The sequence below is a fragment of the Ursus arctos genome, unplaced genomic scaffold (genome assembly GCF_023065955.2).
Source record: "Ursus arctos isolate Adak ecotype North America unplaced genomic scaffold, UrsArc2.0 scaffold_28, whole genome shotgun sequence".
In the NCBI taxonomy this organism is placed as follows: Eukaryota; Metazoa; Chordata; class Mammalia; order Carnivora; family Ursidae; genus Ursus; species Ursus arctos.
This window is the reverse complement of record NW_026622963.1, coordinates 12,466,682-12,478,799: the sequence shown is the minus strand read 5'-3', so window position 1 is coordinate 12,478,799 and position 12,118 is coordinate 12,466,682. Positions and strand designations below refer to the sequence as shown.

The window sequence follows — 12,118 nt, the reverse complement described above, 5'->3', positions numbered from 1 at the left end:
TAGGTAGGGGCATGATTGATCTGTTAGGCTTTTCATTATTATGTTTTTAAAAACAATTATGTCTTCAGCATCAGAATAGGGTTTGGATAAGATAGAGTAGATTTCTAAGAGACTAGTTGGGGCTTTGATTTAAATCTGGGCAAGGAGTAATGACGGATGATGGTGGTAGGCATAGGTGAGAGCAGATGGATATGAAGGGTTTTGAAGGAAGAAAACAAAGGCATGAAAGAATACTTTATACTTAAAAAAGACTGATTTTCTGAAAGCTTTTTACTTAGCTTTTGTGTGTATTTTTGTTTGGGGATATAGCCTTATTTATGATAGAACTTTTTTCAAATAACCCAAATGTCAAATGTCTGTATTTTCCCTCAGTTTTGTTATTATAGAAACTTTTGTGGTTGTCAGGTGGGTTGTCTTCCTAGAGAGTGAGGCTGGTATATATTTACTGAAGTTGCTAATGTGACTGCATTTTTACTGATCCATATGATGAAAAACTAAACCAGGATAGTAGCTGTTTTTTTTTTTTTTTTTGATATACAGAATGTTTTAACTTGAACAGTCTTAACAATTTTATTAAATCACATGCCCATATGTCCAATACCAAGCTTAAGAAATAGAACCTTACACCTGAAACTGATGTAAATTGTGTCAGTTATACTAAAAAAAAAATTAGGGTCTATTTCTTTCCTTCTTTCTTTCTTTCTTTCTTTCTTTTTTTTCATCAGAACCTTTGAAAGCCCCCTGTTTGTCCCTTCCCTCTCACTTTCTTCTCAAGAGGTATCTTTAAGGGAGCATGAACTCTTGACCAGGAAACTGGAAGACTTGTGGCTGTACTTAATGTTTTCATGATATTTTCCTACTCTAGGTAGAACTTCAGGGAGGGGATGGTCTGGGAGGTAAATGGCTGAAATTCTGTTGCATTTGTCTTTCTGGACCATGACTCCTGATACCAGAAAGAAGGGCTGTTGCTAGGACTGGAGTATTTCTTAAGAGGGCTGGGAAGAATGTGATTGCTCTGAACTAAGTGATCTTGGCAAACTGAACTACCAAGTTAAATATCAGGATTCACAGAATTGGAGGATAGCAAGTATGACTCAGAAAGAATGATTTATAGGAAGGAGCATGAACAGTATTTACGGCATCAGATGTCCATGGTGACAACTTGAAAGTCATGAGTAACAAGAAAATAGAACTTGAGATATAACACAAGGTTGGGGATAGGGGCGGGAGGGAGTGGGGGGCCTATTAGATTCCTCAGCAGTTTGGCAATTGTTCTGCTATGCTCTTATAAGGAAGTTGTGGTCTGGTTTTTCAAGCCGTATCTGAATTACTGAGCTGAATTCTGAGGTAGTACTTCAGGAAGGGCTTATTTAGACAAATTTGGGTTCATTTAGAAAATAGTGGCAAGGATTTGAAAGAGCTTACCATGTCCTAATGTAGCTGGTTAAATTGTAGATTTGGAGAGAAGAACATAGGGGTTCAATGAGAGCTTGTTCTCAACTATTTAAAGGGCTGTGTATGTGGACAGTTTCGTTTTTGTTTTTGATTAACACAAAGCATGACATTAAAACTAGTAAGTCAAACTTTAAAGAGGTGATTTTCAACTCAATATAAGGAAGTGATAACTATGTAGAGCCATTCAGTGAATTTTTCAAGAATAGAATGTTCCTTGTCATTAAAATTATCTTGAGAGGCCAAGATGTTGAATTGAAAACTTCATGATATCCTTGTAAACCTTGAGATTCTCAGTTTCTGAGTTAGTATACCAGGATAACTCAGATGTCTATTTTAACAGTCATCCTCATCTTCCCCACTATAACCCTTTAAGGAACTCTTATTTCTGTAAAATATTGGTTACTGAGTTCCATAGTGCAGTTTATGGAATCGAGTCCCTAGGTTTTGATGTGGAGGAGTTACTTTGAAGAATTACTTACAATGAAGGTAGTTCTTCCTGTCATGTAATCAATTTAAAAAGGTTTATCATTTGGGATCACACAGTTAAAGATCTAAAGAGAAGGAGGTTAAGTGAAGTTGTATTTTACTAAGCTTTGCGTCTATGCCCTTCATTATACTGTTAAGTAGTTCGCCTTTTATCTACAGTTTATTTGGAAGTAGATTATAATAATTGTCATTAAGTTGGCATCTTATGTGGGTAGGTTCTCCCTTGCAGTAGAAATCTAAGATTATCTGTTTTAACCACTGGAAGTGTGCTTTTTATCTTCCTCTCCTATTAGGATAGAATTTCCATAGGTTATATGCTCCTTAGAATCTTACTTGAGGATGGGTGGAAGTAGGGAGTTAAAGTAAGTTACTGGAATTACGTTGCTTATTCTTCTAGTTATATTTTTGTGTTTGTTGGAAATAAGTAGATGAGACAAATATTTGTTTAGCTCCCTTACCCTCAAATTGGTTTAAGAGACAATAAGTTGTTTGTTTCCTTTTATTTGACCATACAAATTGAAGGTAATTTCTCTTAGACTTCCTGTCATGTCTTTATTAGAGGAGATACTCTTTTTCTGTACCCCACTGCTGTAGGAAAATGAGGGGCAGCCTTTTTGGCTTCCTAACCACCAAGAGACTGACCTCTAATGCTCTTGGCCACCTTGGCTACCACTGGTGCTTTAGTTCATAAAGAGAAAAAGCTCTTGTTCTTCTGGAAATCTGTTTCCAGGACTGAGAATTTGAAAAAGAGAATTGTACTTGGTAGCCTGAGAATTAGCTGAGGTTTCTTTTCTCTTCTCTTCATGTATTTTTATGTCTCTTCATGTATTTTTTAAAGTATGATGATCTTTGTCTTTTAATTAGAGCAATTAGTCTATTTGCATTGACATTTGGGTTTCAGTCTCCCATCTTCTAAGTGCTGTTTATTTGTCCTTGTTACTCCATGTTCCTTTTTCTCATTCTTTGGATTTTTTTTTTTAATTGCTCCAGTTTCTCACCTCTTTTAGCTTAGTACTTACTCTTAACTGTTCTCTTACTCTTCTTTACTGCCTGACAGTTACAATGTATATCATTGTCAGAGTCTAATGTAAATTTAATATATATTTTACCTTTTCCTCATCAATGCAAAGACTTAAAACATGGATTCCCTGCCAAATATGTGCTTTCATGCATTTTCTGTACTTAACCTAGAAGCTATACATCATTGTTCTATAATTAGTATTCATTCATAACTGCTTATTTGCTCTTTTCATGGTCTTTATTCTCCATATTTCCGTCTAGGATCTTGTTTCTCCTGCCTGAAAAATATCCTTTATTTCCTTTAGCTTGGGTCTCCTGACAGGAAAATAACTTTTATTGTGAATTCATTTTTTGGAAAGTATTAGTATTGAGTATAGATTTTTAGGTTAGAAATTCCTTTCAGCAACTCAAAAACATACCATTCCCTCATTGGGGCTTCCATTGTTTCTGTTGAAAAACTCATAGTGCTTAAAATCTTGTGAAGTCTTTCAATTTTGGAAAATTCTCAGACATTCCAAATATTGCTTCGGTCCCATTCTCTCATGTCCTTCTAGAACTCTACATAGGATGAGCCTTCCCAGTACAGTCCTATATCTTGTTATTTTCTGCATTTTCTACCTTTTTCTCTCTCTTGGCTTCATTCTGGATGTTTTTTTGGCCTATTTTCCTCTATACTGAATTTCTCTTCCACTGAGTCTCTGCTTGTGGTTCAATTCATCTGTTAAGTTATTGATTTCAGTTATGGTATTTCTAAGTTTCAGAATTTCTGTATGGTTCATTTTTATAATTTTAGTTCTTTGCCAGGGTTTTCAGTCTTGTCTTTTCTTTCCTTGTACATAATCAGCATAGTTATTTTAAAAGCTATGTCTGATAACTCTATTTAATCTTGATCTCTTATGGTTTTTGTGTCATTTGTTTCTCATTTCCTGGACATGTTTAAGTCTTGTGTAACTGTCTAGTTTTAGTAGTAGACATTATAAATGAAAAATTAGCTAATTTGGAAGACTTGGATGGTATTCTTCTCCAGAGAGGGATTACATTTGCCCCTGTCTGGCTTGGGCAGTAACAGCCCAGGACCACTGAATCCAGTCGGGAATTTAGGTGATGTAAAACTAGACTTCATTCCTTGTCAGTTAGGGCAATTTGTCATTTGTCCTTCAGGGTCCCAACCTAAAGTGTGGGAGACTTGTCAAGGCCTCTCCTTGGTGGACCCCAGCTCCAATTTTTACCTCCCCAGCCCTGTGACTGTGAGTCTGAGTTCTACCGAGCTTCTTGACCTCTTATCTTCCTCTTCTGTAATTGAAAGAAAACTCAAGGTAGGGGGTGGGGGGTGGAGGGAGGAAAGGCTCTGCTCTCTGGGGTTCCTTTTTTCTTCCTGATCTTAGCTCTGTAATTGTTAAATTTTGTCCACCTCTTCTAGTTCTCAACCAGAGGATTGATCCAAGTTACCTAGTATATCATTATTGGAATGGTTCCTTTATATACTTTTATTGGAAGTGGAACCCCTTCATATTTTTCATAACTTTACCAAAACACTGTTCTGTTTGGCTGTGATTTTCATTTTTTTTCTTGCTGTGGTTTTTACTACATTTTATTTTTGGTACTATTTTTACTTTTATGACCCTCTTCAGATAATAAATGCACACATTCTTTATAGACTATTAAAATCTTTTAAATAATACAGTATTAAGGATTTTCTTAAAATTAATTAAACTTGCCCATTTGCATTTTAGGATAACTTTCCATTTGATCCTCCGTTTGTTCGAGTGGTGTTACCTGTTCTCTCAGGCGGGTAAGTTTAAGTAACTATTTTCTTTGATAGTGTGCATTCAGAATCATTTGGAGGGCTAGTTAAATGCTAGGTGGCCTAGAATGCTCAGCTTCACCCCAGGATTGCTGATTCACTAGGTCTGGGATGTAGGGAAAAGCTGAAAATTTGCATTTCTACATTTCTAAGATGGTCTCACGTGAAGCTGATGCTGCTCATCTGGGGGCCATCGTTGGAGAACCATTGGTTGTAAACCATTATGTTGTTTATCAGTAAGAGTTTTTAATGTCCTCTATTTGTATACATTTCACCATGAAAAACCAAATGTTTTTCAAATATAAATGTGATTGATGGTTTAGAGAAAGTTAAGATAAAAGAATGATTCTCGGGGCGCCTGGGTAGCACAGTCATTAAGCGTCTGACTTCAGCTCAGGGTGTGATCCTGGCGTTATGGGATCGAGCCCCACATCAGGCTCCTCCGCTGGGAGCCTGCTTCTTCCTCTCCCACTCCCCCTGCTTGTGTTCCCTCTCTCGCTGGCTGTCTCTCTGTCAAGTAAATAAATAAAATCTTAAAAAAAAAAAAAAAAGAAAAGAATGATTCTCACAAGCCTATAATCCCTGGAATAATCACAGAAAATCTTATGGGCCTACGGATCTGGCCATCTAATTCCTTCTAAAGATTGTGGGTTCAGTTTGGTAGAATCAAATTTTCATGCATTTTTATTGAAGCTTATATCGCTTTTTTGTGATTAGAAGTCATATAAAGGATGGTGAAAAGATCATAATTGGTACCTAGGTTAGTTATGAAATGTTCTCTAAATCCTTAAATTAGGAGTAATTATACTAATTAGAGAATTATGAAATGCTTAGTTGACTGATTCAACCTTGTGAGGTAATTCATATTATGATGGTGATTAGGATCTAAAAATTGGAGGGAGTTAAGATGGCGGAGGAGTAGGGGACCCCTTTTTCAGCCGGTCTCCTGAGTTGAGCTGGAAGGTACCAGACCAGCCTGAACATCCACGGAATCAGCCTGAGACGCAAGAAGATACATCTGGATCTCTACAAATGAACATCTCCAGCGCTGAGTATTGAGGTACGAAGCGGGGAGCCGTGAAACCGCGCACAGATATCGGAAGATAAACGGAATGGGGAGGGAGCTGCCGCGTTCAGGCCCCGGAAAGCGGTAGCCACCTGCACAGGGGAGCGGGCGAACTCGCGGACCCGCACCCGCAAGAGAGCAGACTGAGACCATGAGCCAGGGAACGTGCGCCACCAGACTGAAAAGGAGCTCTGGTGTGCTCACTGGATCCAGACTGAGACCGGGAGCTCCGGAGCACGCGGGGGTGGCTGGCGGCTGGCAGTGTTAGAAACACAAAACGACAGAGACGCGCTGGCCCTGGAAGTGAGGGCTGGGACGCCGGGTGTGGGGCGCACATCCTGGGACTCTGCACGGTTGAGCAGCACCAACAGAAACAGAGTTAAAGTGGCCAGAACATCAGTGGAGAACAGTCCACGATCCCTCTGTTCTGAGACAGAGACTGAGATTCGGCTACTGCTGCTCTGACTCTCAGAGGAGGCACAGCAAACCGCCAGGGAAAGCCACCAGAGAGCAAAAGCCTGGAAACAATGGCTCACAGTGTGTCCACCCCCAGCCCCCCTTGCAGGGGACATGGAGACTCTACCCAAACAGGGTTGCCTGAGTATCGGCGTGGCAGACACCTCCCCCAGAAGGCAGGCTGAAAAATCAAGAAGCCCACATCTCTAAGATCACTATAAAACAAGGGCGCATGGCCTAGGTCCTGGTCAATAATTTGGGCTCTGGACAACCCCGCAACCTCTCCTCATCAGAATGATGAGAAGGAGAAATCCCCCCCAGCAAAGAAAAGACAATGAGTCTGTGACGTCTGCCACAAAACTAATGGATATGGATATAACCAAATTATCAGAAATGGAATTCAGAGTAACAATGGTCAAGATGATGTGTAGACTTGAAAAAAGTATTAACGAAAATGTTAATGAGAATATAGAATCTCTAAGGATGGAAATGAGAGTGAATCTGGCAGAAATTAAAAATTCTATGAGCCAAATGCAGTCAAAACTAGATGCTCTGACAGCCAGGGTGAATGAGGCAGAAGAACGTATCAGCAAATTGGAGGATGGGTTACTAGAAGAAAAAGCTAAAATAGATTCTGGACTCAAAAAAATCCACACTAAAGAATGTAGGTTAAGGGAGATTACTGGCTCAATGAAACGTTCCAGTGTCAGAATCATCGGCATCCCCGAGGGGGTGGAGAAAAACAGAGGTCTAGAAGAGATATTTGAACAAATTGTGGCTGGAAACTTCCCTAATCTAGTGAGGGAAAAAAACATTTGTGTCCAAGAGGCAGAAAGGACCCCTCCCAAGCTCAACCACACAAAACTACACCACATCACATCATACTGCAATTTGCAAATATTAGATCCAAGGATACAGTATTGAAAGTGGCCACGGCAATGAAATTTCTCATGTGCCAAGACCAAGGTATCAGAATTACGTCAGACCTGTCTACACAGACCTGGAATGAGAGAAAGGGTTGGGGGGGGGGCATTTTTAAAGCTCTTTCAGAGAAAAACATGCAGCCAAGGATCCTTTAACCAGCAAGGCTGTCATTCAGAATTGATGGAGAGATAAAGACCTTCCACAATCGCCAGTCATTAACCAATTTCGTAACCACGAAACCAGCCCTACAGGAGATATTAAGGGGGGTTCTATAAAGGTAAAAGACCCCAAGAGTGATACAGAACAGAAAGTCAAAATTGATAGAAACAAAGACTTTACTGGCAACATGGCATCATTAAAAATCATATCTCTCAATAATCAGTCTCAAATTAAATGGCCTAAATGCTCCCATAAAACACCACAGGGTTGCAGATTGGATAAAAAGACATGACCCATCCATTTGCTGTCTACAAGAGACTCATTTTCAACCTAAAGATACATTCAGACTGAAAGTAAAGGGATGGAATACCATCTTTCACGCCAATGGACTTCAAAAGAAAGCTGGGGTAGCAATTCTCATAACAGATAGATTGGATTTTAAACTAAAGACTATAGTTAGAGACACAGAAGGGCACTATATTATTCTTACAGGATGTATTGAACAAGTGGATATGACAATTATAAATATATATGCCCCTAACAGGGGAGCAGCAAGATACACAAGCCAACTCTTAACCAGAATAAAGAGACATATAGATAAAAATACGTTAATAGTAGGGGACCTCAACACTCCACTATCAGAAATAGGCAGAACACCCATGCAAAACATCGACAAAGAAACAAGGGCTTTGAATGCCGTACTCGATGAGTTGGACCTCATAGGTATATATTAGAACACTACACACCAGAATCAAAGAATACTCATTCTATTCTAATGCCCATAGAACATTCTCAAGAATAGACCATGTTCTTGGACACAAAACAGGTCTCAACTGATACCAAAGACTGAAATTATTCCCTGCATATTCTCGGACCACAACGCTTTGAAATTGGAACTCAACCACAAGGAATAATTGGAAGAAACTCAAAAACTTGGAGACTAAGAACCATCCTGCTCAGGAATGACTCGATAAAGCAGGAAATCAAAAATCAATTTAAGCAATTTATGGATACCAATGAGAATGAAAACACAATGGTCCAAAACCTATGGGATACTGCAAAGGCAGTCCTAAGGGGGAAATACATAGCCATGCAAGCCTCACTCAAAAGAATAGAAAAATCTAAAATGCAGTTTTTATATTCTCACCTGAAGAAGCTGGAACAGCAACATAGGGACAGGCCTAATCCACACACAAGGAAGCAGTTGACCAAGATTAGAGCAGAAATCAATGAATTAGAAACCAGGAGTACAGTAGAGCGGATCAACAGAACTAGAAGGTGGTTCTTTGAGAGAATCAATGAAATTGACAGACCACTGGCAAGACATATCCAAAAGAATAGAGAAAGGAACGAAATTAATAAAATTATGAATGAAAAAGGAGAGGTCACTACCAACAACAATGAAATAGGAAGGATTATTAGAAACTTTTATCAACACCTTTATGCCAATAACTTAAGCAATCTGGAAGAGATGGAGGCCTTCCTGGAAACCTATAAACTACCAAGACTGAAACAGGAAGAAATTGATTTTTAAAACAGGCCAATTAATTATGAAGAGATTGAGTCAGTGATAAACATCCTTCCAAAAAACAAAACTCCAGGCCCGGACGGTTTTCCTGGGCAATTCTACCAAACATTCAAAGAAGAAATAATACCTATTCTCCTAAAGCTATTTCAAAAAATAGAAACAGAAGGAAAGCTACCAAACTCATTCTATGAGGCCAATATTACCTTGATCCCCAAACCAGGCAAAGACCCTATCAAAAAGGAGAATTACAGACCGATTTCCCTAATGAATATGGATGCCAAAATCCTCAACAAGATCCTGGCTAATGGAATCCAAAAGTACATTAAAAGGATTATCCATCATGACCAAGTGGGATTCATCCCTGGGATGCAAGGGTGGTTCAATGTTCGCAAATTGATCGGTGTCTTAGATTTTATCCAGAAAGAAAAATTCAAAAATCATATGATTCTCTCAATAGATGCAGAAAAAGCATTTGACAAAATACAGCATCCTTTCCTGATTAAAACCCTTCAGAGTGTAGGGATAGAGGGTACATTCCTCAATCTCATAAAAACCATCTATGAAAAGCCTACAGCAAATATCATTCTCAATGGGGAAAAGCTGGAAGCCTTTCTCTTAAGATCAGGAACACAACGAGGATGCCCACTCTCGCCATTATTCTTCAACATAGTACTAGAAGTCCTTCCAACAGCAATCAGACAACAGAAAGGGATAAAAGGTATCCAAATCGGCAATGAAGTCGTCAAAGTGTCTCTCCTCACAGATGACATGATACTCTATATGGAAAACCCAAAAGAATCCACTCCCAAACTATTAGAACTTATAGAGCAATTCAGTAATGTGGCGGGATACAAAATCGATTCTCAGAAATCAGTTGCATTTCTATATATGAATAATGAGACTGAAGAAAGAGAAATTAGGGAATCCATCCCATTTACAATAGCACCAAAAATCATACGTTACCTTGGAATTAACTTAACCAGAGACGTAAAGGACCTATATTCTAGAAACTATAAATCACTCTTGAAAGACATTGAGGAAGACACAAAAAGATGTAAAATTATTCCATGCTCATGGATCGGAGGAATTAACATAGTTAAAATGTCCATGCTACCCAGAGCAATCTACACTTTCAGTGCTATCCCAATCAAAATACCAAGGACATTTTTCAAAGAACTGGAACAAATAGTCCTTAAATTTGTATGGAACCAGAAAAGGCCCCGAATCTCCAAGGAACTGTTGAAAAGGAAAAACAAAGCTGGGGGCATCACAATGCCGGATTTTGAGCTGTGCTACAAAGCTGTGATCACAAAGACAGCATGGTACTGGCACAAAAACAGACACATAGACCAATGGAACAGAATAGAGAACCCAGAAATGGACCCTCATCTCTTTGGGCAACTTATCTTTGATTAATCAGGAGAAAACATCCAGTGGAAAAAAGACAGTCTCTTCAATAAATGGTGCTGGGAAAATTGGACAGCTACATGCAAAAGAATGAAACTTGAACACTCTATCACATCATAGACAAAGATAAACTCCAAATGGACGAGAGACCTCGATGTGAGACAGGAATCCATCAAAATCCTAGAGGAGAACATAGGCAGCAACCTCTACGACATTGGCCAAAGCAAGCTTTTTCATGACACATCTCCAAAGACAAGAGAAACAAAAGATAAAATGAACTTGTGGGACTTCATCAAGATAAAAAGCTTCTGCACAGCCAAGGAAACAGTCCAAAAAACTAAGAGGCAGCCCACGGAATGGGAGAATATATTTGCAAATGATGCTACAGATAAAAGACTGGTATCCAAGATCTAAAAATAACTTCTCAAACTCAATATGCGAGAAACAAATAAATCTTGAAATGGGCAGAAAATATGAACAGACACCTTTTCAATGATGACATACAAATGTCTAACAGACATGTGAAAAAATGTTCAAAATCGTTAGCCATCAGGGAAATTCAAATCAAAACCACACTAAGATACCACCTTACGCCAGTTAGAATGGCAAAAATTGACAAGGCAAGAAACAATTGCTGGAGAGGATGTGGACAAAGGGGATCCCTCCTACATTGTTGGTGGGAATGCAAGTTGGTACAGCCACTCTGGAAAACAGTGTGGAGGTCCCTTAAAAAGTTAAAAATTGAGCTACCCTATGACCCAGCCATTGCACTACTGGGTATTTACCCCAAAGATACAGACGTAGTGAAGAGAAGGGCCATTTGCACCCCAATGTTCATAGCAGTATTGTCCACAATAGCTAAATCGTGGAAGGAGCCGTGATGCCCTTCAACAGATGACTGGATTAAGAAGTTGTGGTCCATATATACAATGGAATATTACTCAGCTATCAGAAAGAACGAGTTCTCAACATTTGCTGCAACATATACGGCATTGGAGGAGATAATGCTAAGTGAAATAAGTCAAGCAGAGAAAGACAATTATCATGTGGTTTCTCTCATCTATGGAACATAAGAACTAGGAAGATCGGTAGGGGAAGAAAGGGATAAACAAAGGCAGGGTAATCAGAAGGGGGGATGAAGCATGAGAGACTATGGACTCTGAGAAACAAACTGAGGGCTTCAGAGGGGAGGGGTGGGGAATGGGATAGACCGGTGATGGGTAGTAAGGAGGGCACGTATTGCATGGTGCAGTGGGTGTTATACACAACTAATGAATCATCGAACTTTACCTCAGAAACCAGGGATGTACTGTATGGTGACTAACAAAATATAAAAAAACATTAAAAAAAATAAGATCTAAAAATCTCTCGTCCTTTGATTATTGCTATTGTTGATATAGTTTCATTTAGATAAAAACATATGGATGGCTATAAATGATTAAAGAAAAGATTTGGAAAAATTTTGTTCAGGATAAATGTATAAAAATATTCTTAGATTGTTTTGAAATTGATCCAGCCTTGAGCAGCATAGGTTTTTCACATTTTCTTGTGAGAAATCCTAAGAATTTAAGATTTATGATGTTAAGTAGTTTACCACCTAGTTGTGAAGACAAACAGATGAAGTTGAATAATGCCATTTGTAGTTTAAAAATATGTTATATAGTTTCTCTTCATTGCTTCTTCTTGCTACAGTGGTGTTATTTATTATCCCATTATACAAATGAATGATTTGAATAATAAGTCAGCTTTTTACTTATCCAAATAAACTTAATAAAGTGTTTTTTTCCATTATACCAAAGGCCAGCAATCTGAA

The 12,118-nt window shown here is 38.6% G+C and overlaps 1 protein-coding gene across 12 annotated transcripts in view; it reads left to right on the top strand.

The window, feature by feature from the left end:
- UBE2Q2 (ubiquitin conjugating enzyme E2 Q2) overlaps positions 1-12,118 on the top strand; it is a 70,268-nt gene that overhangs the window by 33,337 nt on the left and 24,813 nt on the right. For 11 of the 12 annotated variants that reach the window (XM_048221411.2, XM_057303743.1, XM_057303744.1 and 8 more), the window contains one exon: positions 4,695-4,753. In XM_048221411.2, the coding sequence (XP_048077368.1) occupies positions 4,695-4,753 (59 nt within the window). Of the gene's footprint in view, positions 1-4,122; positions 4,209-4,694; positions 4,754-12,118 lie in introns of all 12 variants that reach the window. The other variant, XR_008956118.1, reaches the window with a different exon arrangement.